Source organism: Musa acuminata, chromosome BXJ2-7 (genome assembly GCF_036884655.1).
Source record: "Musa acuminata AAA Group cultivar baxijiao chromosome BXJ2-7, Cavendish_Baxijiao_AAA, whole genome shotgun sequence".
NCBI lineage: Eukaryota > Viridiplantae > Streptophyta > Magnoliopsida > Zingiberales > Musaceae > Musa > Musa acuminata.
This window is the reverse complement of record NC_088344.1, coordinates 4,799,479-4,823,222: the sequence shown is the minus strand read 5'-3', so window position 1 is coordinate 4,823,222 and position 23,744 is coordinate 4,799,479. Positions and strand designations below refer to the sequence as shown.

The 23,744-nt window shown below is 39.4% G+C and overlaps 4 protein-coding genes across 8 annotated transcripts; 3 read left to right on the top strand and 1 right to left on the bottom strand.

Annotated features, from left to right (window-relative positions):
- Positions 1-1,098: 1,098 nt before the first annotated feature.
- LOC135616783 (transcription factor bHLH48-like) lies at positions 1,099-5,672 on the top strand. The gene is made up of 7 exons (XM_065116372.1): positions 1,099-1,908; positions 1,998-2,120; positions 2,207-2,272; positions 2,963-3,031; positions 3,141-3,215; positions 3,472-3,667; positions 5,358-5,672. The coding sequence occupies exons 1-7, from the start codon at positions 1,426-1,428 to the stop codon at positions 5,393-5,395; spliced, it is 1,050 nt and encodes a 349-aa protein (XP_064972444.1). The 5' UTR covers positions 1,099-1,425; the 3' UTR covers positions 5,396-5,672.
- A 224-nt stretch (positions 5,673-5,896) lies between these two features.
- Positions 5,897-7,474, bottom strand: LOC135582220 (zinc finger A20 and AN1 domain-containing stress-associated protein 8-like). Of its 4 annotated transcripts, none has more exons than XM_065116376.1 (2): positions 7,343-7,474; positions 5,897-6,622 (listed from the first exon to the last, which is right to left on the bottom strand). In XM_065116376.1, exon 2 carries the CDS (start codon positions 6,609-6,611, stop codon positions 6,096-6,098), a length of 516 nt encoding a protein of 171 aa, XP_064972448.1. In that variant the 5' UTR covers positions 6,612-6,622; positions 7,343-7,474; the 3' UTR covers positions 5,897-6,095. The 4 variants fall into 4 exon arrangements, with proteins under 4 accessions (XP_064972448.1, XP_064972449.1, XP_064972450.1 ...); XM_065116377.1 differs by having other exon boundaries at positions 7,262-7,367; XM_065116378.1 differs by having other exon boundaries at positions 7,326-7,349.
- Positions 7,475-8,161: 687 nt separating this feature from the next.
- LOC135616784 (chaperone protein dnaJ 6-like) lies at positions 8,162-11,410 on the top strand. Of its 2 annotated transcripts, none has more exons than XM_065116373.1 (8): positions 8,162-8,480; positions 9,630-9,728; positions 9,825-9,926; positions 10,030-10,089; positions 10,197-10,303; positions 10,516-10,598; positions 10,915-11,005; positions 11,084-11,410. In XM_065116373.1, exons 1-8 carry the CDS (start codon positions 8,343-8,345, stop codon positions 11,289-11,291), a joined length of 888 nt encoding a protein of 295 aa, XP_064972445.1. In that variant the 5' UTR covers positions 8,162-8,342; the 3' UTR covers positions 11,292-11,410. The 2 variants fall into 2 exon arrangements, with proteins under 2 accessions (XP_064972445.1, XP_064972446.1); XM_065116374.1 differs by having other exon boundaries at positions 8,166-8,480; positions 11,093-11,410.
- A 2,044-nt stretch (positions 11,411-13,454) lies between these two features.
- On the top strand, positions 13,455-23,688 carry LOC135616785 (zinc transporter ZTP29-like). Its single transcript, XM_065116375.1, has 12 exons — positions 13,455-13,614; positions 14,863-14,921; positions 15,023-15,115; positions 15,246-15,320; positions 15,423-15,504; positions 18,506-18,567; positions 20,388-20,444; positions 21,357-21,397; positions 21,560-21,627; positions 22,722-22,778; positions 22,871-22,988; positions 23,493-23,688. Exons 1-12 carry the CDS (start codon positions 13,551-13,553, stop codon positions 23,536-23,538), a joined length of 822 nt encoding a protein of 273 aa, XP_064972447.1. The 5' UTR covers positions 13,455-13,550; the 3' UTR covers positions 23,539-23,688.
- The last annotated feature ends 56 nt before the right edge of the window (positions 23,689-23,744 follow it).

Below are 23,744 nucleotides of genomic sequence, written 5' to 3'. Positions count from 1 at the left end.
TCTAAAATTGCCCCTCCTCCTAGAACCCCTCTTTGGCTCCTCCGCCACCGCCGCCTTGTCCCACTCTCCCCTCTTTCCCCGCCGCCCACCCTCTCCTCCTCCTCCTTGCCCCTCCTTCCCAGCCCTCCCTTCCCCCTTTCCTCCTCCTCCTCGCCCCTTCTTCCCCTCCGCCCGCTCTCTTCCTCCTCTTCCCTTCTTTCCCACCGCCCGCCCTCTCCTCTTCTCCCGTCCTTCCCCCTTCCCTTCTCTCCCCTCTCCTCCCCTCATGGACGACGAGCGGTGGACGACGAACGACGGCGATGCGTGGATGGCGGGTGGCAACGGACAACGGCGGACGGCGGCGACGGCGGAAGAGCGGTATTTTTGGATTTTTTATAAATTAAGGTATCTGATTTGAAAAAAATGGAGATAATTGTTTGGAAGATATCAAAAATGATAGTTTTTTTAATGAAAATCATATATATATATATATATATATATAGGGGATTGTGGTGGTGGTGGTGGTGGTGGAATCGTTTACTCCTTGAAAACGATAAGAAGTCATGAGTGAAAAGTATAACTGGAGGGGGAAATATGAGGGTAGAAAAGGGCTGGCAGACGACTGCGAAACCTGTGGCTTGTCATTTCTCCGGATCAATGCACGGAGAGCGACGTGTCGATGCATCCATTGAAGAAAAGCTGTCAGCTACATTTTCCCCTGCGACGTCCCCTAGTCTGTACATATGCATGAACGACGCCCACCTCGGCGTACAGGAGCGCAGGCCTGCCAACCGCGAAGACCAAGCGAAAAATAATATTAAATGATACGGTCTCCTAATCGCTACGTACGCATCTTTCTTTCTGCGCCGTCCTCGTGCCCTGTGCTCGTCCCTCGCCCGCAGAGCCGATCCTGTGTTCTGCACTCAACCCTCCGGTCTGATCACCCACAGACTTCTCCATCCAAACCGTACCTAATGTCAATATGGCATCCCCCGACCGAGAAAAGCGTTCGTTTGTTCTCACCGGGTGTGACCGGACTCCTTATACTCTTCCATTTTTTAGCATTGTCGTATGCGTTTCTTTCAGAGCGCGCGGCCGTTGAATCCGCCACAGACGGCAATCTATATGTATATATATATATATATATATATATATATATTAATAGAAATAAATATCGAGAGGAGAGAGCAGAAGCAAGTTCTGCTTAACGCTGCGTACGTCCACTTGACGCTTTCGCTCTCGTTTCCTGTTTCGGCTTCGAGCCCACCTCCGGTGGTTTTGCCCATCCGACGTGCCCCCGTTTGAATTCGAGCGCCCGAGCTCCCGAGAGTGGTTGTAAAGTCTCGATCCAGAGGATCGAGTGCAGGAACCGCGAGCGATTGGCTCGATTTGGGGAATTCAGGTGGCATTCTGCGGCGGTTTCTCCGTGTGCTTTGGAGGAAATCGATGGGATCGGCTGGGAGCTATGGCGTGGGAACCGGGAATTCCGGCGCCTACATGACGGAAATCGCGGAGCCCATCCGGTTCGAGGAGGAGATTCGAAGTCTGATCCAAGCCAGGTTCGATGCCCCACCGGTGTCCGGCGGCTCCTTCACCGCGCTCCTCGGCCTATCGGCTAACCAGGCCGTGGGCCTCCTTCATGAGCCCGGCGCCGGCGAGGTTTCCGCCTCCGCCGCGGCCTCCTCCCCCACTTGCCTCGGGCATCCGCTCGGCTGGTCTCCCACCTTCCCCTCCAACGCCGGCCTTGTGGAGCGGGCCGCAAGCTTCCCCGTCTTCGCCGCCGCGGACTCCCCGGCGTCGAGCTCTGGCGGAGGGCCCTCGCCGCCGCTCAAGGCGGAGCCCTCGGACTCCGATTCCTCGCCTCCCCTCCCGGTCCCCATCGATAAGCCGCGGCGGCCGGCAAAGAGGAAGGACTGCGAGAAGCAAAAGGTGAGCAGCGGACTCCCCAGGTTTCCGGGTAAGGTAACCACCTCGTTTGGCTGAGGGGCGATGACACGTTTCCCTCTTTTGTTGCTCAGGCAAAGGGCCCCGCGAAGAAGCTGAAGACCGCGGAGGAGCACGCTGAGGATGACCAGCTCCCTTACGTTCACGTCCGCGCTCGCCGAGGACAAGCCACCGATAGCCACAGCTTAGCGGAGAGGGTACCGCTTACTTAGTTCCCAAACAATCCATTACATCACTTAGTTTTAGCTCATTTCCTTACTTATCAACCTTTAATTTCTCGTAGGCGCGAAGGGAAAAGATCAATGCGCGGATGAAGCTTCTCCAGGAACTGGTTCCCGGATGCAGCAAGGTCAGTACTCAATCATTCGCTGGATCCCTTAATTAAAGTATTAAAGCTTCTTTTTGTGCATTTATTTTCGTAGATTACTGTTATACACGCCGCATAACAAAAGTTAAAAAGATGGTTTTTTGGGGGGGGGGGGGGGAGGGGGTGTAAGAGCCGATTGGTGTCCGTTTTACCGTTCCATTGTACCATGGAGAGAAGGTGTTTGTGGAAATTCCTAAGCAAAGATGAGATGCGATCGTGAAGATATTCTGGTCATCGGGTAATCGAGCCTACGGTGGTGACCCTATTTTGGAGGCGCCTTCGAAGGAAAAGTTGACAGTTTTGGCCAGGTTCGGACACAAGCACTCGAGTCTAAACTGACGAGCCTATCTTATAGGCGCCTTCGAAGGAAAAAGTTGGCTGATTTGGGCTCTCGAGTGGACTTTTGTTGTCTTTTCATTGACATACGTAACTGGTACAGTCACACGCTTGGGACTTCATCGTAGAAACAGTCCAATCCCATCGATTACTTTAATGCATTACGGGGATTGTTGTTGCTTTATGATTGACCCACTTTTAATCTGAACTGCATCCATATTTTGGATGAAACAAACAATTTGCCTCTTGATCTATCAAAAGACCTTTCGTTTTCATGTGGAGACAGGAAAAAGGATTTCGAAAGTGGATTGTCTAATCTGTCTGTCTGTGATGCAGATTACAGGAACAGCCTTGGTGCTTGACGAAATCATCAACCACGTACAGTCGCTCCAAAGGCAAGTTGAGGTACAGCATTCACTCCACCAAAAGCTCCTGTTTCCTTCTGTTATCTTTAAGAGAAGATGAAACAATGATCCAACGATGATACCATCCACTCCTCCACTGTGGTTCTCAGTTCCTGTCGATGAGACTGGCGGCGGTCACCCCGAGGATCGACTTCGGCGGTCTCGACAGCTTTTTAATGGCGGAGGTAACGCCTCGATCTCGTGAGATAAAGGCTAAAAATATGATTTTGCAGTAGTTGTTTGTAAGAAAAGCATCGAGGCATATGGGAACGATAACCATTGAGAACGACTCCGTTCCAATCCAAATCCTTCCGTCGCCATCATCGTTAATGTCCGATCTCCGTATTGCCTCGCTAGACGCGGGGGCAGCATGTACCACCGTGGTACTTTAGGAGATGCGAAACGGATTACCATGACGTGAAATGTGGTCGTTGATGGCAGTGTGGACCGCTGGCGGCATCCAATGGAAGGGGCGAAGTGGCTTTGGATCCTGTGTCGTGGTCGCCGGACCCGGCTCCGGGTACCGGACAACGAACGGATCTCCGGCCAAGCCAGCAATCATCTACGGCGTGGGTCTACCCGTATGGTCTCATCAACCATGGGACTTCGCTCTTTGGTTATGGCGCTGCCAATTCCGGTAACTCCTTCATGACTCTCCTGTTATTCATCCTTGTATGCTTTACATGTACGGGACACGCACGTTTTACTCAGACTCTTCTGAGATTAATGAGATTTTTTTGGGAGGACAAAGATAAGATCCGTCGTCCTCTCGACCCCGACTGCTTCTGTCCCATTCCGGTGACAATGTCGGGCCCAAAAGCTATAAATGATTGCTTCAGGCAACGACGCTTGCCTCTGTGTTTGATTGGCCTGCCCCGACCACCCGTAATTTACATCTGGTCCCGATGGTCCCCCTGCCAGCATGTAGATTTTCTCCGTCACTTTGCACAGCCGTCCGTCTTAATTTGGTGCCTTAACTTCATTGTCAGTGCAGTGAGTGTTTTCTTTCCCTGTTGCTACCTCATAACTCACAGCCAGTACTGTGCAGGCCTATTATTGGGTACTCATTTTGTTGGTGCAATCTCGTGTCAAACTTTGCCAGTTATATGCTTTGCTTTACTTCGGCATCAAGGGCAGAGACACATAGCGACTTAGGAGTTAAAGACTTTTCCTTTTCCTGGGGTCTTGGATATGCACACTGTTAGATCGTCACAACCCAGCTGGTACCAACTTTAGCTCGGTGCGTAACAACTCATATCTTGTTGTGAGCCTTGGAACCAAAGTCATTAATTGACACTCTTGATATAGTTCTGACGGGCATTTGGACCACTGCTCTGCACAAACTTTTAACTTCCTTTTGCTATAATTTGACACCTTGTCTGGATCTTATCTTGGATGTGGTGAACTTTTACTATTTACTTTGAATCCTGATTCAACAATAGGCACTTTTTATGATCTCGTCAAAGAAGGCTGCTTGACTAATAGTTTGGCCTTCGATCGTAAGTCTTTGAAGAAATGCCTTTTGCAAATCTCTCCATCTGGTAGGGCAGTGGTGCTTCACCTCATGTAGAAACAGAGAAATGCGTCGCCTAATGAAGTCATGAATTTAGAGAAAGCTTATACTATGTTCTCAGTCCTTTACATATGTGCCTAGTTGAGAAAGGAATTGCAGTACGATGCTAGCACAAGCTAGTTATCATTCACAACTTTGAACAAAGCCCTCCTAGGCAATAATCTTAAATACCAGGTTATGCACTGCCCCATATAATCAAACTCAGGTATGGGCATGGATTATGCAGTAAATATTCACTATTTCATTCAAATAGATCAGCGAAAATTGATCAAGTAGGTTGTTGTTTCATAGGCAAAAGCTTTTGTAATTATTTTTAATTATTTTCTGGCACTTGGTCATTGTTGGTGGCATTCACCAAATAATGTCGTGCAATTTTATAAAGAAAAGCAGCTGTCATTAGTCTGTACTTCTGAAGAAGCCTTTTTTGTTATTATGTGCATCCATTTGAGATGATAAAATGGAGGAGTTAAGAGTTGGTATATCTTATTTTATGAATGATGCTTATTTCTGATACACCTGTTGTTAAAAGACTTCTTTTGCATGCATGTCTTAGTAAGTGCTATCATTTTTTGGTTTGATGGATGTTTTTATACACTCACAAAGAGACATGTTTGATCCATCGATTTTAGAAACACATATATCCATGAACATGTGTCTTGTTATTTTAGACATTTGTGTGTCTCTCGACATCGACCGACCTATGTTGTATTTAAATTGCTGACTTATGCATTGCCGTCCCTTCTTTTCTTCCTAGTGCCACTGAACTCGAACCAATCGAAGACGGATCTCTGAACAGCAGCAGCAGCAGTGGCGCTTTCCTGCTGGCAAAACACGTATGTACAGAGCAGAGTAAATGTATTGTTAGGACGAGTCGATTGGAAGTGGAAGGAGAGCTTCGTTTGCACTCTTCCTGTGACCAGCTCCAAGCTCTCTGATAATGAATTGATTGCAGAGTATGTATGATACTCTTAATTCCTCGTACCCTGTCCTATATAAATTTTCCTGTTCCTATTCAAACAACAATTTTGATTTATGCTCCTAATCTCGTAATGAATCATAATTTGCTTTATCCCAGAGTTACATATCTAGGAAGTGTAGTGCATTAGAGCAATGACTAAGGATTCATACATTCTTTAACGACAAATGCAATTGTATTTATTCTCAGAAAAAAGAATTTAGTCTTTTGTTATAAAATTCTATAAGACACCATGAATCTTAACATCCTTCCATTCTGCAATTGATTTTTCCCACGATCGATATACCAAATTACCATAGCATCAGACACCATATTCATCCATCAAACCAGCATAAACTAAAGCTTAATTCACCATATCTTTTTCCAATCAACAAGATAAAAGAGTTCTCGAGGCTACAAGATTGCCCTATGCATCATTCCACCAGCAAATTTATAGCAACAAAAGGGCATCAGCAAGCAGGCAAGTGAAAGAAGAGCATCACAATAACAGTTAAAAGTAACCTTCACTCCATAGCCTTAGATCTTATCAAGTTTTTCAGCCTTAACAATAGGGTTTGCTTTGGCAATCGCAGCCTGCGCTGCCTTTCGGTAATCGAATTGGCAGTCATGCTTATCCGAGTAGCGGTGTGCGGCACAGAAAAAGTTCCCACACCGACAACTAAAGCCGGTCAGACCAACCCGTTTCCTGCAAGTGCTGCACCTGTTTGGACCCTCCTTCGCCTTTGCTTCTCCAGCCTCGCTCGAGCCAAGCACATCAGGTGGCTGTGCCGAAATCGCCTTCGACTCCACAGAGCCAACAGCTACATCGGCATTGCCAGATACAACAGGTTCCTTTCCGCTACCGCTGCCACTGCCATTCACGAGGCTGTCGATCGAGGATGCTGCCAGCTTTGCCTGCTCCTGCTTCAGAATCATGTCCTTGTGGCACTTGGAGCACATGTTCATGGTCGCAGCACTTCCGAAGAAGCCGCAGTTGTTGATGCAAAGGATCGGTCCTTCAGGGGCTCGGCATCCAGTCTCATCGTGCTCCATTGCTAACTCCCCTGCACCACGTTAACCTCGGGTAAGAACCAGAGAGATTTTACATGCAATTCCCATAACTCCTATCCTCGATCAAACCCTTGAATCCCACAAAAGCAAGTGAATCAAAGAAGCTTAGACCGGTGAAAAAAGTAGCAACTTTGCTCCTAAGCTCACGCCTTTCTTTCTTGTTTGAGATACCAAAAGAGCAATATCTAGCAGAGTAGGAAAAAGATCACATAAGGAAAACATGGAAAGAAGTCCAAAGCATCCTCGATCAACTATCCATCTCATTGGAAGACACCCGAACCAGAGAGGACGGATGAAGCCCGTTCCCATTTGAAATAACCAAATATCAAACCCTAACCCGCTCTAGCTTGAAAAAGATAGCACAACAAATCTCAAATGCTATCGATTCGGCAGAACAAACCAACCAAATATATGCATAGAAAAGAAAGGGAAGAAAACAACAATCATTTCGGCATAAAAATCAAACCCTCATCAAAGGAAAATAAAAAGGCACTTTTTTGCGATCGGCCTCCCTCGCGATTCGCCTGCGGCGATCTCCGCAGATTAAAACTAATCAAATAACCCCCTATTCCCAATCAAGAAAAAAACACAAAAGAGAATGCATAAAAGGAAAAGAGGCGAGTAAGTAAAACTTGTGTTTTCGGTTCGTAGAATGCGACGGAAAGATCACCAGAAAAGGTACGGCTGAAGACGAACCAAATCGAAACCCTAACCTTAAGCGGCTGGAAATCGCCTCGGAATCGAAGAGTCGAACCCAAGCCGAAAGTAGAGAAAAGAGGGGGAAGGAAGAATAAGAATCGAAAAGAGAGACAGAATCTCATGCTCATTTGTATTGGCCGGCTACGTTTCGTATATAAGACGGCTCTACGCGTTCGGTCTCCATTGGGCCACGCGGTGCTTCGTTGGAGCGTTGTCGTATCACGTACGACGCTGCGTTGTCGACCAGCGATTCGTTCCGCGCGAAAATGGACGGTGGCAAGCCGTCCTCGTACGTGATTCGCTGTGCGCATGCTCGGATGCAGGGATCGCAGTACGCCGCATCGCCCTACCGCAGCGTGTCTGGATCATCAGTCTATACCAGTCCACCATCCAGGAAAATGAACGCTTCCCCCTGGTGAAAAAGCCGCGGGCCCCATCTGCGCCTCACAATGGGCTGGGCTTGTGGGCCCTGTTCCACCCATACAGCAGGTGGCATACAGGACCGGGGGCTAACTCACACGTGCAAAATGGTCGACTCCAAATTACAAGTCAATTGATACGTTACAAAATTGGTAAACCGCGTGGTCTTCGAAAGGTAAACGCTTTGACCCGAAGATTTGACTGACGATCTCATCATATTAATATAATCCGAATCAGGAAGGTTGACTATAAACGTTGAAATGGGCCCTCTCAAAACCAAATAATGAGATTAAATATTTTACTTAAAAGGAAAAATAATGAGATTAAATATTTCATGGTCCGGATTCGAACCCGGGTGAGGGTAAGAAACCGAACACCCCAACCAAATCATCCGTGTGCTCGTGTTGGTTCAATTCGATTGACTTCGAATGGTCACAGTAGGTCGGGTTCGATATATCCACCTCACCGTGACCGAACTCCGGCCGAGCACCTGATCGTGGAAAGGGCGGGAAGTATTGGGGCTTTCGCTGCCCTAATAAATATCGAGCACCTCCTATTCTTCTCTCCTCTGTCGCCCGATTACTTCCTTCGTGAATGGGGAGAAAAAAGAGATCTAGGGTTTCAGGCCAAGGCAGCGAGGGGAATGCGGAAGGAGAAGGAGGAAGAGGAGGAGAAGAAGAAACCTCAGGCGCCGGTGAATCCTCCACTCCTAGAGACATGAGCTTGTACGAGGTACCCAGTTACTTGCCATTCCGTCTCTTTCCCGCTTGAAATTTTGTCGGCTTGGGGGGGTTCTTCTGCTGTTAGCTTCGATCGTGGAAGAGCGTTCGAAATCGCAAATTTTCCTTTGCTTATTGGTTATATATTTTGTACTCATCTTCCATAGCACGTGCTTCTCTTGCTGTGGGGGTCGGATGTGCAGCGTTCGTGCTCTTTCTTTGCTATTTTTATCTTATATCAGGGCCCCGGACACTTCTTAGAAGCGTGTGATTTTCGACAAACACACGCTTTCTGATACAATCACGCATGGCATATGAATTTATGTGTGGATTAGTATGTACAATTGGGGACTTGAAAGAAAAATGTAACCTGGATTCAGAGTAGTTGGAACATGAATTCTGATGAAGGCGCCCATTATCTTTGTGATAATGGGGTGCAGAGAGTCCATTATCTTTTATTTAGCCGAAACATGTGTTTTTTTTACTTAGATCTTCACTGCTCTTTATTGACTTAAATTCACAACAGGACTCTTTGTGATGCAATCATGCATGGCATCGATTAAGGGCAATGCTAAATTAGAAAGAAAGCGAAATTTTCTTTTACCTTGTATTTTTCTTGTGATTCTTAGGAGTGTGAGGTGTTGCTCTTCTGGATAACTGCAATCGTGTTTTAATCATAGTTGCTTCTATCTTGGACGGGTTATTCTTGGCTTATGAGTATGGTCTCCGCTGAGTTCACATCGAGACGGATTCTATGGTTCTGGTGGATATCATAAGTAAACAATCTCCTGTCCCATGACGAATGTTGAATGCTGTTAGAGACACTTTACATCTAATGTCTGTTATGGATGATTGTAAAATCTTGCATGTATTTCGTGAAGCAAATTGGCCGACCACTCATGCTAGAGCCAACAAACTCTCTAGTCTTTGGAGGAATTTTTATCCTCCGGACTTGGATCTTTTTATTCGCATCGAGGCGAACAGGATTGTTTCCTATCAATTTCATCAATAAAGTTTTTTTTTAATTTTTTATTTTTAAAAAGTTGCTTGGTAGAATATATTCATCATGCATTTTGCTTTGTGTTAGTTATAATTGTTCAGGAGAAAAGCACACTTTACATAAAAATCTAGGGTCCAGTACCCTGACTTGGTCCTCTTGCAGATTTTAGGTGTGGAGAGGACAGTCTCTCAGCAGGAAATTAAGAAGGCCTACTACAAACTGGCCTTGCGTCTTCATCCAGATAAAAATCCTGGTGATGAGGTATAGAATTATGTGTGGATTAGTAGTACCACGGTACTATCCTATCTCGGGGATGTTGTTCAGCGGTTTCAAGTTTGTACTCGTCATATTTTCCAGGAAGCAAAAGAGAAATTCCAACAGTTGCAAAAAGTTATATCTATTCTTGGGGATGAGGAGAAAAGGGCTGTTTATGATGAAACTGGTTATGCTGGTGATGATGTAAGTGCTCTGTTTTTAGATGTTCTCTCTTCTTTATAGTTTTGGATTAAGAGAGAGATGGGCAAGCTTCTTCCTATACTGTTGGAGTATTTGCTATTGACAGGCTCTGGTTGGGGAAGCTGCTGAAAATCTACAGGAGTTTTTCAGAACGATGTACAAAAGAGTATGCCCCTCCCTCTGTCTTAGAAGAACTTGCTAAGTTAATTGAACCATGGGATGTCATTTTATTTTCCTTGATACTGTGAATTAGTGTAACTCTGCTGGGTCTAGGTTACAGAGGCTGACATTGAAGAATTTGAAGCTAATTACAGAGGTTCAGATTCTGAAAAAAAGGATTTGAAGGATCTATATGAAAAATTCAAGGGCAATATGAATAGGTAAACGAGAGAAGCTTCTTTAATTTCACCTCCAATAACCAGATTTCACTGTTCTGTTGATGTTTCCAGCTTTATTTGGCTTAGTACTGGGATGCTAGCAGGATTTAGGGCATAGTGTTCCTCAACTAGGCTCCATGATTTATCAGAGTATGGTATAATAGCAATAGCACAACGAACTTCAAACTCTTTGACAAGTTATCTTTTTGATTCAGGCTTTTCTGTTCGATGCTTTGTTCTGACCCAAAGCTGGATTCACACCGCTACAAGGATATAATTGATGAGGCAATAGCTGAAGGTGAGTTTTATTTTGTTATCAATCGCAAATTACTAATGTTAGTGTACCTTGTGAAAAGAGTAAGAACATGATTCAAGAGTACTTAACAGGTCCTTACTGTTCCTAAAGTCAAAATAAATTTTCCAAATAGTTTAAATAGTAATTATAATATTATTATTGACATCCTTCTCATGGAAGTGTGTTGATTTTTAAGTGAAGGTTTTCCTATGTGGGTTATGACAAGTACAAATCATAAACTAAGATTTGAAAATTTAGGTACAATTTTTCCATCGAGAGGCTGGTTATGTTTGACTTGAAGGTCCTTCATATTTTGTAGGGGAACTAAAGACAAGCAGAACTTATCAGAAATGGGCCAAGAAAGTTTCCGAAAGTGAACCGCCAACCAATCCGGTGGTCAGAAGGCAGAAGTGAGTAAATTTCACAGAACATGTCCTGCCATTCATGTAACTTACTTACTTCAAGATTTTAACTATAATTTGGAAAAGAAAATGCAGGACAAAGAAACAAGAAGGAGCAGACATAGTTGCAATCATCTCTCAGCGAAGGAGCCAGAGGAAACAGCAATTCGACTCCATTCTCTCCTCCATTGTTGCTAAATGCGATGCAAGAACTGAACCGGAACCCACAGAAGAAGAGTTTCAGAAGGCACGACAAAGGCTTGAAAGTAAGCAGACCAAAAACCGGAAGCGTTAGTGTGTGGACAAAGTGTGTTTGTTGAAGTTTACTTGATTCAATGTTATCATCCACATCGTGAGCAGATAAAACTTTTGGATCAAGTCCTATAAATGGGAAGGGAAGAACCTTTTATTTCATATTCCTGTTGTTGCTTTTGTCTTACAACACCTTTTCTACATTGTGTTTGGCATGAATTTTGGTCGGCATGAAGGCTTAATTGGTTGTCTCAGTATTGGTGTTGGTTCCATCTTCTAGTGCAAAAGCCTCATTCATGAAGAAGGCCTAGTGGTCATTTCGAGCTTGTGTTGTTAGTCAGCAACTTAGTGAGAATCTAATTTTTTAGGATTAATTATATATTATCTTATGTAATATATTTATAAAAATAAAATATTTAATTTCGTTTTTTTTCATGTCACTCTTTCGTAAAAATATCTCATCGAAATGAGGTAGGATTAGCATGTGTTCAACAACAAAATTTAATCTTTATGAGTATAAGGATATTAATATAATTTTTAAAGATATAAAAGTTTAAAATACTAAAGATAGTGAATTATAAGAATAATTTATAATTAGTTTTATTTTTTATAATGATACGTCAGAAGAACAAAAGTATGTTATCCCCCAGTTTGATGATCTAAAATGTTGATGCCCCTGTCAACAAGAAAGCACACCAAGAGGACTCTTACTACTCCCCTTTTGATGCACATACCAATTGACTCATTATGTCAAAAAGAAAGATATAATTTGAATACTAACTAGAGGACATACCTATTTGCAACAACACCTAACAAATTGCGAATGCAACAAAAGGTCACAATCCCTCATGCATCATCACTTGCAGTCCACCTCCCCTTGAAACAATGACATCCACAACAGTGCCATGACACAAACCTCGTTCCACAAAACAATTGATTCTCCTACTCACATAAAGAAGTCTTTGATCACCTGCACAAGTAAAACAACACCACCAACTGCTCCCCCATGCATGATGTGCATCCATGCCCACACAACACTCCAAGCACCTATCTGCTAATTAATCCCATGTATTGTTTAGTGTGTCAACCATCTTCATCCTCCACAAGCCATGCCAAGATTGCTTGCTTTTGCCACACATCACATCGACGGGAAAAGCACCTCTTGCTTGTCTCTCTCCAAGCAATGAGAGACGAGAAGAGCAACCGAGTCTATTCCAAACGTGACCCACTTGCATGGGTGATGACAACATGCTCTCTCCTACTCCACTTTGCATACCCCCTCTTATCTTCATTGCACATATACATTTTTTTTACTAAATTTGATGTTTCCAATGTTAATTATACTGCATGTATATAGTCCTATATATATATATATAACATAATATCATTTAAAAATGGAAAAAGTATTGGATTCCCAATTAAACTCAAACAAAAACAGGATTGTCTTGGATCACTTCTACCTTGAAAACCAAAGTTGTCAAGGGTATCATCTGTAGCAAAACATGTACCATAATAAGGTTACATGACGAGTGTATATATGCAAATATGCCACTATAAAATTACATGTTGTATGAAAGGTTACTTCTATAAATGTATTACTTCACATATAAATCATTATAATTTAGGTCATCTTAGCAAGTACCATAATAAGAAAATATAAAAAAAATTATAAAATGATTATGATTATTAGTATGAGAAAAAGATAATTTATTAAAAGATATGAAAATACATTTAAATATCTTTAACTAAATATATATGCCTTTTATATATCTCTAAAAGGTCCATATATTGATCATAAATATTTTTTTTAAAAATATAAATTACTGTAAATCTCTAATAAAAGCTACAACATACTTTTCGGAGCATAAAAAATAAGCCACTCGAGAAGATCTAAAATAAAGAGTAAATTAAAGAAACTCCTCAATCGTAAGTTCTATTCGATCCTAAATAGTTGAGACTCTATCATTTTATTATTATTATTATTATATTTGATCGAAACAGCTCTACTTAGAAAACCTACGTAAGAGTGTTTCCGTAAATCTAGTATTTTACAAGGGTATATATAAGAAAAAATGCCACTACAATATTAGAGATCTACGTATAAAAAAACCTGCAAAATGGACACTTTCGTAAATTCATTATTTACAAGGGCTTATATGAAAATATGGCCTCGATGCTATATATACCGCACCATCACAAAGGCTCTCTGAATAGTTTGCCTCTCTCAATCCTCTCCCGCTTCTTCTTCGAGAAGCCTCTCTTTCATCCGAACAGAGGGACGCCTTGAAGGGGTTCGTTCTCGATGGACGCGCAAGTGCTCGTCGCCCTCGCGCTCTCGCTGGTAGGCGGATTGAGCACCTCGATTGGTACGTGCGCTAATTGGTTCTTGATTTCGTCGTCTATTGATGTCTTCCTTCTCCTCTTTTGCCAGCCCTTAATTTGTGAGAAAGATTGTCTGTGTCTGACCCATTACAATGAAATGTTAATACAGGAAGTAGAATAGTATATAAGATAAGAATATGCCCAATAGTTAGTTTTCTTTTCCTGATGTAACATCAAAAAAATTTAGTGCATATGCTCACAGACTTCAGATTTAGTGTCATGTGGATAGATCACTTGATGACATTGTATTATCGTTCATAAAGGCTACGAAGATTTGTGTTACGCTGCACATGACAACTGATCACTTGTTTCACTTCTTATATATTACTGAAGTGCTAAAAATACTTCATAATCACTTGGTCTCTCACTGCAAACAAATTTAGCAAAATAATCACTGGACTAGATACTTCAAATGTACCTGGACCTTGAATTAACTATTTCTATCTGAACTAGTTGGTTTTTTGTCTGAAATTTCTGAGACAAGGGACAAATTAGTCTGAAAATTTTGATATTGATGGCTAACTATAGCTGTTAGGGAGACACTGAGCCAGCTGGCCAAAATTCTGAACTTCTTGGATCAATACCGGTCTGTTTTTGTTGAGACTGATTGTTCTCAGCTGAATCTTCAAGCCAGGTCAACGGAAATTATAGGTCATATGGGTGCAGGGAGTTGAATATATGTGGTTTTATAAATAATTATCATTCATGAAATTCATAAGCTTGATCTCAGTGTCCTAGTTTTGTTTCGGATGCATTTGTACCAGTGGAGACATATATGTCTTTTAAATAATGGTAAGTTTTTGGGGTATATGGCCAATATGATCAAATTTGTTCAATGGCAGTTTGAAAAATGAAAACATGGTACTTTATGCCTTTGGTTCTAGCTGTTCTAAAGGTACAAGTATTATGCATTGCAACTCAAAGTTGCATAAACACCTTCAGGAGGTATTATTGTATATCAAAGGTCAGAATCTGTTAAGGATGTATTATTCAAGGGGTTAAAAGTTAAAACACCTTCTGTCAAGAATTAATTTTCAACACACTTGTATTCTCATAAAATCATGAACGACAATGGCAATATAAGTTTTTCTTTTTTCATCATGAGGTTACTTTTAAAATCTTATAAATTCTACAGGTCTTATTATATCATGTGTTCATCTCTCTCTCTCTCTCTCTCTCTCTCTGTCTTTTCAAGATGATTTTGCTCATGAAAATGTTGGATATCTGAACAGGTGGGCTTTTGGTGATTCTTAGTAATGCTCCCAATCTTAAGATGATCGGGAGCTTACAGGTGATATTATGTTTATATTTTTCTATCCTTCTATTTGCAATTTAATTATTGTTTTTACCTTCATAAGAAACTATCAAATATGATGTTGATTTTCATATCAGGGTTTTGCTGCCGGACTTATGATGAGCATGTCTTTTTTCGATTTGGCACATAATGCTATGAATTCCCTTGGTTTCTTTAGAGGCAACATCTGGGTGAGATTGTCCTCTACAACTTTTTAGATTGCTTGACACAACAAGATGAGATTAGGAATTAGATAATGTTGCTTGTGAATATATTTGGCTTTAGATAAATGTTTATCTGTGGCCTTGGCTACTTCTGCAGTTCTTTGTAGGTGTTTTGTTCTTTGCTTCTGTCGTCAATTTCATCCCAGAACCAAGTGTTCCAGGAACTTGTAAGGTTTGAATGACTCGTTTTTTCCCTTAACATATGTACTTCTACATCATGTGCATCAGTCATTTTATTTGTATTATTAACACTTATTTGATACGAGAGATTTAGGAAGATGGTGATGGATCAGTTAAGGACATGATCAGGAAGCACCACCGCCAAGTCTTATTTAGTGGAATAGTTACTGCAGTTGGTGAGTGTGCCTTTTACTTTGTTTAGTATACTTATTTTTGTGATGCATATCACACATTCGATATGATGAAGAAAATATAACTTTTTACTTATCAAAATGATCTATGGTGCTTCTTCCATGTTATTTCACAAATATCTAGACATGATAGATGCCATTATGAAACTAATAAGTATACATTCCAACTCCTGAATCATCTTTAAACACAAGTGTTGGTGTTCAAAGTGTTGAATCCTGAATTTTGATGATAAATCAATTGATGAGTCTATAAACTAATATACGTTTGAGATAAGTGATGCAGGAGAAACTTCGATCATGGAAAGACATATTAATTAAAGCAGGAGAATCATACGTTGGGACGGAGTTCATCATGTCAGAGATCGGGCATCGGGCCGGAAGGATCGGACATTGCGCCAAGATTGGACGTTGCGGGAGGTCAATATGCCGAAGGAAAGGACGATGTGCCAAAAGTTCGGACGAAGTACTAGATGAACTAATAACATGCCGGACAATGTAGGCTTCATGATTGTAACGTTGTGTCTTGATCGAAATAGTTTAAGTGTCTAATTGAGTTGGTTTTGGATGTAACCATGCCAACTTGATTAGGAGCCCATTGGGCCTGAATCATGATTGAATTAGGCCAATTGGAATGCCAATTCAGTGACATGAGGTTAGGCTAGGTGGTGGCACCATCAAGCCAAGCGGTGGTATCGCCAGTGAGCTGGAAAGTATGAATTGTACTTTTTTAAAAATTCCGATGATGGTACCGCCAGGGTCAGCGGTGGTACCGCCTAGTGTCAGGCAGTGGCACTGCCCAAACTGGCAGTGGTATTGCCAAAACACAGTCTCCCAGGTTATGTCAAGAGGTGGTATCGCCCAGGCAAGCGGTGGTATTGCCAGTGCTCAGGCTGTCAGGTGGTGGTATCGCCTAGTGCAGGCGGTGGTACCGCTAGAACCCTGAAAACCCGAGGATTTGAATTTTTGGCTCCATTTCTGAAGCCATTTGGGGCATATAAATACCCCTCTCATGCTTGCTTGACAAAGCATGAAAAGCTTGTGATTTTAAAGTGTTATAAACTCTTGAAAAGTGTTGAGTCTATTCCTCCTTGAGTTTAGAAGGTATTCTAAGGGAGGTGAGAGGTCTTTTGTAAAAGAGGGGTGTAAGGGTTCTCTCCTAAACCTATGAAAAGGAGAAAGAGTTATAACAAGGGTAGTTGATCTTCGCCCATTGAAAGAAGATCGGTGGTGAAAGCTGATGGTCTCAAAGGAAGAGGAATCGGGAGTGGACGTAGGTCGGGACGACCTAACCATTATAAATCAGTTTACATTTCTTCTTTTGCCTTGATTTACTATTGCATACTGATTTATTTACTAAGCAATCATTACTCGCACTTTTTGTTAATCACATTTCGATACATATTCATTGATCGAACTTTCAAATTGAAATTTTTTGAAAGCACTAATTCACCCCTCCCCCCCCCCCTCTTAGTGCCTTTACGATCCTAACATAAAGAAGACCTCAGGATGTAACTAGCGTCACTATTTTTATTGCAATTAATAACTCTTGTAAAATTCTTGTTTGATAATTAAAATATCACCAAAGTGAAATGTTTAAAGTGTTGGAATATGAATTTTCTGATAGCCAGTGTTTATTGTGTAGAAGTGGAGTAGGACAAAGCATTTTACTTTAGTTCCTTGATAGAAGAGCCCCATGATGCTTGTAAACATTCCTTTGTTGTGCTTGGTACAACCTCAGAAAGTATTGATGAAGAAACTTTATTATAGTCTCTTTTCTTGATTATTAGACATTGTCATAGCTGTAATCTTCTGGAGTTTAATCTTCACATGGTTTATCTATAGGAAAAGTTTGCTATATTATGCATACTAAGAAACTTCTCTTTTTTTCATTAGTATCAATTCAATCTCTAGCTATGAAGTAATATGAATCAAGTATAGAATGATATAGCAAGGAGCTTTGCATCTGCTTATTATATGCATTTATCACAAAAGAAACTGGTTGTGTCACATTGTTATCTTTCTAATAGAACAAACTTGTTATTGGCATATGATGGTAGTGATGAGAAAATAGGCTAGCATGCAAGTATGCATGTAGTTTTTAAGTAACTGTTATTCCATCTATTGTTGATTATGCCACAATAAATCCATTGCATAGCCTATTTAGATGATGTAAGAATATTAAAGTGTTATCCTGAATAATTTTTTGTATTTTTAAAGTACCTTGAGGCTTGAGTAAAGTGATAGGAAACATCTATATACTGAGAATTCACATTTTAGGTTCTGCAAGATGTGTTGTAGCAGACCACCAGAATAGGCCTCAAAACACAGACATATGGGCCAAGAATAAAGGTAGAAAACTGGACAATCATAGGCATTAATTGCTAAAATTTGTGTGGTTCAGCCAATAAAAATAAGTGGCACAAGATGCAACGATGATAGTATACTTATCAGACCCTTATAAGTCAATCTTAGTCTTGCCCACTTTCGATGTGGGACTAATCAGGGTGTTGCAATGATGATGTCTTTCAAAACCTCGAAATACAAGATGGTACATAATACACTCCTTAGCACTAAATGTTACATATGTATGACTTGTGTAATTGTATGTTAAAGTTGGCCTAAGTCCACCTGGAGGCTTCTTGGGGTCAGGTGAAAAGGGAGGCCCTATGGCAGCCAGAACTTTGAACGAGTAAACACAAGAGGCCATAACAGAATGTGAAAAAGAAATTCTTTAAACAGGGTATCAATATGGTAAGTGAACATGTACATTCTTTATTTAACCATGAGATTCTTTATATACTAATATTTAGTGAATTTGTTTAAAAATATAACACACCTGGATCACTTGATTGATATAAATGCTTCACTTAATGCTTGCAAGGAAAATATTAGATTGTATGAAATTTTTTTTGGGTTATGCACCTTTTGTCTCATATATTCAATAATTCATTGGCTTCATCTAAAAGCAATTAGTTCTTATCATCAGTTGCAGGAATTACTGTGCATAACTTTCCTGAAGGAATGGCCGTTTTTATTGGAACAACCAAGGTATATGTTATTCCTGTACAAATTATAGGCATTACATCATGATTGCACATCTTCCAATTAAGCTTGAGGCTTCTGAGATAACATAGCTTATTAAAACCATAACATGCATGGTTTCAACCACACACCCATTGAATTATTAGATTGTCTACCATAGAATTTGTGCATAAATTGGTTGAACAGATTGATGATTTGTTCATCATTACTCATATTACATGATTTAATTGGAGGATGTTGCGTACTGTGTTCCTATGCAGCCATTTCAAATGAATATTCAAGTTATTGATTTTCTTTTAAATTTCCACTAAGTCGATTATGCTACATTTTAAGTTTAAATTTCAGAATAGGCACCATCTTTCTGTGGAAGTTCTTTTTTGCATCTCATTTTTCTCTTGTTTATAGTCACAAGTTCATGTATAAGTATGGAACATTTTATAAGAAGCAAAGCTTCTAATCTGGAAAAATACGGAAAACTAGGAAAAGTTTGGAATGAGTTCCGACTATATACTTGTTGTAAAAGTTATGTAGAAAATGCAGAAGATTAAGGGTTTTGATATATTTGTAATTTTGTATACACTTTCTTGCATAATAGAACATGGGGGAAATAGATGGTTGAAGATACACAAAAAGTCATACACAACATTTGTAATTTATTATATTTCTCAAAATGATATTGTATCATTCAAAAAATAAATGAATAATCATTGAACAAATATCTATTAAGTTTATGGAGAATCATTTGCACAAATAAAAACCTATACATAATTCAATATTTTCTTAGAAATCACTTTTGCTATTTTGGTTACCGGAGCTCCTTATCTTTTGACTCTCTATTGATTTTAATGAGTTCATTCACTGAAACTGAAAACAGTGTATCTTCACAATAAATGTAAGCTGTTTCTTCTGAGCATGGTAACCGTATTCTCTAAATTTTTGGAAAACTTTAAATTATTCAAGAGTTTTTATTTGGCATTGATTCTCCAAGTAATTCTCCATGAACAAACTAATGGTGAGAATTACTAATTACTTGATTAAATGTTATGATTCATTCTCAAATCATTTAGGATAATCTTAAGTGACAATTATTTAACTCAAAGCTAAGACATGAAATGTATCAGAGGATATTCTCTATTATAGAAATATGTACTCTGACATGTTTCTATCTGAATAAATTCTAAACTTTTTCTGAATTCTCTGAAAAGTTTTTGAACTATAAACTGTTTCATCTTGGAAACTATTTCTGAATATCAAACTCATGAGTCATGACTATGATTCTAAGATCTTCTTGCTTCATATTTTGGAACTTAACTCTTACCTTTTCCTTTAAACAATGATGTAAATCTCATTATATCTTTCTCTTCCTATATTCATGTGTTCTTTCTAAAACGCAGACATAATTCTTGATACTGTTTGGAAACTGCGTCCTGTTATATGTTAATTGTTATCACTTGTAATTATCTTTCAGTGCTTGTTTGTCGCATATGTTAAATGTTCTTTGAATCCCTTAACCTTCTATCTGCAATATACATCCTGAGTTTATGTTAATTTTGATCTAGCATGACTGCTCTGTTATGCTGTGTCTCAGTATCTAAGCCTCTGGTTGTTAACAATGCCTTTTTGCATTGCATATCCCTTTTTAGGACATTCGATATGACTTCACTCAGTGCTATCAGAATGTAATTCTAGTTCAATTTTGTATATATTGTTTTTTTTTCACTTTTATATTTTTCATCCTTAACTTCCTTATTTTTTTTGTTCTTTCTTTTTTCTCTCATTTAGTATAGTTTATAGTTGACTATTTATCTTGGATGCAAATATTGTAGGGACTTCGAATTGGCATTACATTCGCACTGGCTATTGCTCTTCACAATATTCCTGAGGTATATTTGACTGAATGTTTATTTTAAAATTATATGTTTGTTAATATATTTCTATAAACCAGGAAGCTTAATCCTTGTCTCTGTGTTAGTTCTAACGCTATAAAATTTAATATAATTTGATCTCTTATGTTAAAATTGCTTGTTGGGGTTTGGTAGAACATATAATAAAACTAACTTTGTCTTTTAAACCAGTGCCTGCTGACTTGTGTCTTTTTACGGTTCAACCTGGTAACAACCTAGACCCGTTTTGTCCAAATTTGTCTAAGTGAGACACCTGACCATGATCCAAGTTTCTTTAGAAAATTTGGACCCAAAAGCAATTTATCGAAATGCCTAAACCCAAAGTGGATCTAGATGTTAAACTAGATATTTTTCTGGGTTCAGATTTATGCCTAGACCTTGTCTTTTTGTTGTAAGTTGAATGGATTGCTCGAAAAGCTGCCACTCCTATAGTTCTCCAATTATAACATAAGCATTGACAAAAATTTTGATACCTATCCTTTCTTTGTAAAATGAGCATGTTACTCTCTTCATTGCTATCCTGTACCAGGGCCATACTTGCATTTGGGTTCGTAATTCTTATAATAAGTGCTAATTATTTTATCAGCCATACTGTTTAATTCAAACTTACTGGAATTCCGAATTTTGTGTATGCAGTTTAATTTGTTTAAATCTTTTTTTTTGTAAAATGATGATGCATCAACTTCATTAGATTGGTGATAGGTGATCTTCATCTATTTCATTAGATTGCTCGACAATTTTGTGCCTTCATGTGGTTGAGCCAATCATCAATTCTGTTTTTCAATTAATTATCTTTGACAAATAGACATAGTATGTCTGGAGTTATTTTTTTGTCTTGAAATCTGGATTGAAGTTTCGATTTCATCTCAAATGAAATTATTCATTTTACAGGGTGTTGCTGTTGCTCTTCCTGTCTATTATGCCACGGAAAGGTATGCTTCGGCTTATAATGATTTTACTCCTTCAACATTTCTTATATGCTGGATGTCTTGACAAAAGTCAAGCCAAATAAAAGAACAGATGCTATTAGCATTTACTTTTGGAAATGGAGTCTAATTCATAGTTTAAGTTGGTATTATATCTGCGTGTTCCAGCAAATGGCAGGCTTTCAAATTGGCAGCACTTTCAGGTTTTGCTGAACCTCTAGGTGTGATAATCATAGGTATGCAAGTTTTACCCGGCATTCTCCTGTTAGATCAACCAAGATTTTATGACTAGTTATTTGGAAAATTCCCTCTAGCATTTTGAGGTTGTCTGCAATTGTATCTAGTTTTTCCCAAACCAACCAAGTGAGTTTCAAAAAATTTGGTAGTTATAGATATCAACTAACTTATCAACTCTAATACCGAAGCACATCACTGAAAATTCACATAATTAGAAAGGAAATTTTTTTTGCTTTAACCTCCTCCATTGTGTCCAGCAGTGGAACCTGACTCTATCAGGTGTTATTCCAGCATTCTTTTAGTGCCTAAACTTTAGGAGCCACCTGCTTGCAATGGGCATACACATACCTGCTTATTGTTGACAACATATGTCATTCCTTAAGTATGTTAAAGCAACATTAGATTTTTCAAGGGTGAGGAGCATTTTTGGTGGTGATTTCTTTCTTTTGTTTTGCTTGGATTCTAAATGAGCTGACATTTCTCAATCTCTAACAAGGTCTCCAGAACATTAGCCTATGAGAACTTAGTGATTTATAATCATTATTATTTAAGACTAAGGGTGTCTTCGAGGAACTAGAATTTCACTTTTGATCTAAAACAATGGATTGATTGAGTGCTTGTACTGTCCCATAAACTCCCCACTATCTGGGGTCAGCTAACGTGCAGATTAAACAAATCTGGAAAGGTTTATAGGTGGAGTTTTCATCATGTACTATGTTAGATATGCATAATTTGAGAGTGTTTATATATCTGATGTAAACTAAGTGAACGCTATTAAGTTCATTATGAGACACCTATCCCATGTAATTATATTGTTCTTGTTAACTATTAAATAGTTCAAATCTTTAGATGAGAACTTCTCCATATAAATTTCACATGACAGTTTTTGGATAATAAAAGCTTACAAGTTAAATACATTTCTTAATGGTCACAACAAATCTCAATAACTAAGACGCAAGATATCTTCAAATTGTTGATTGTCAAAATTTTAGTTCTACAAATTTAGTTGAGGCACTTATTTCCACCTTTTTAATAAAATATTCGGTTTAATGCCTTGTTGATATGGCTTTGTTGTTTTTGTTGTTTAATGCAGCTTATCTTTTCCCAAGAAATCTAAATCCTGAAATTCTTGAAGGGTTGCTTGGATCAGGTTCCTCACCTATTTATATCACCAAAGGTTTTCAATACAAAATTAATCAATATTCAAAATTCTAATTTTTGTATGTTTACTTCGGTAATTAGTGGCTGGCGTGATGGCTTTTCTCACATTGCATGAAATGCTACCTATAGCATTTGACTATGCAGGTCATAAACAAGCTGTTCAAGCACTTTTTCTTGGCATGGCTTTTATGTCTGTGAGGTTAGTCATTATTATAAAATTATTTATGACTTTACTTTGTATTAGAAGATTGTGTTCCCTAACTCACCATTTGGTGGTTAATGCATAAGCAATCTTGTGCGTCTTTGAGCACTTCTATTCAGGCCTTAGAATAGTGTCTGTATTTATCATTCACTTTCTCAGAAGACTTAGTAAAGACCAAAGAATATTTGCAAATGTCAATTCTTCATGCCTTCCAACTTACAACCATTTGGATTTTCTTTTTTCGTTCATTCCACATTCCTAATATCCCTTGACTTCTGTGTAACTATGAGCAATATTTTTGTAATATTGAGATCTCTTACAACCTTTGAGTCGATTAGATTGAACCATAACTGGTATCTGGCTATCTGCAATTTTAATTATTTCTGATTCGTGAAAGATCACTGAACTTGATCACACTAGTGCTATATTATACAAATATTATTTATCCTTGCTCTCGTTTTTTTAAACTCATATATTGAAATTCCTTTTTTTTTTTGCCAGTTTGTATTTCTTAGACATCAGCCTCCCAAAGGAGATGAGATTGTAGCTGTGGTCGTGGTCTACTCTGTGTTGTAATCATAAAAAATTCCTTGTATATTGCAAATCTCTAGACAGGTTCTTCATTTATCGATACCAAATTTATTTATTGTGTACAATTGTATTTTTTATGTATAATGTTTCTTTTACTATCATTCTCCTGAAATCGCTCCTATGCTCCAAATGAGGAAAAAGGATCTCATTCTTGGCCGCCTC

What these genes read in the sequence shown, in the direction of transcription:
- LOC135616785 (XM_065116375.1), top strand. Translation starts at nt 13,551, where the DNA reads ATGGACGCGCAAGTGCTCGTCGCCCTCGCGCTCTCGCTGGTAGGCGGA. An exon ending in TCTTTAGAGGCAACATCTGG is followed by an intron (nt 15,116 to 15,245) that starts GTGAGATTGTCC and finishes CTACTTCTGCAG; the next exon opens with TTCTTTGTAGGTGTTTTGTT. An exon ending in GTCTATTATGCCACGGAAAG is followed by an intron (nt 21,398 to 21,559) that starts GTATGCTTCGGC and finishes TGCGTGTTCCAG; the next exon opens with CAAATGGCAGGCTTTCAAAT.
- LOC135616784 (XM_065116373.1), top strand. Translation starts at nt 8,343, where the DNA reads ATGGGGAGAAAAAAGAGATCTAGGGTTTCAGGCCAAGGCAGCGAGGGG. An exon ending in GAGACATGAGCTTGTACGAG is followed by an intron (nt 8,481 to 9,629) that starts GTACCCAGTTAC and finishes GTCCTCTTGCAG; the next exon opens with ATTTTAGGTGTGGAGAGGAC. An exon ending in TTCAAGGGCAATATGAATAG is followed by an intron (nt 10,304 to 10,515) that starts GTAAACGAGAGA and finishes TTTTTGATTCAG; the next exon opens with GCTTTTCTGTTCGATGCTTT.
- LOC135582220 (XM_065116376.1), bottom strand. Translation starts at nt 6,611, where the DNA reads ATGGAGCACGATGAGACTGGATGCCGAGCCCCTGAAGGACCGATCCTT.
- LOC135616783 (XM_065116372.1), top strand. Translation starts at nt 1,426, where the DNA reads ATGGGATCGGCTGGGAGCTATGGCGTGGGAACCGGGAATTCCGGCGCC. An exon ending in AGGACTGCGAGAAGCAAAAG is followed by an intron (nt 1,909 to 1,997) that starts GTGAGCAGCGGA and finishes TTTGTTGCTCAG; the next exon opens with GCAAAGGGCCCCGCGAAGAA. An exon ending in TGGTTCCCGGATGCAGCAAG is followed by an intron (nt 2,273 to 2,962) that starts GTCAGTACTCAA and finishes TCTGTGATGCAG; the next exon opens with ATTACAGGAACAGCCTTGGT.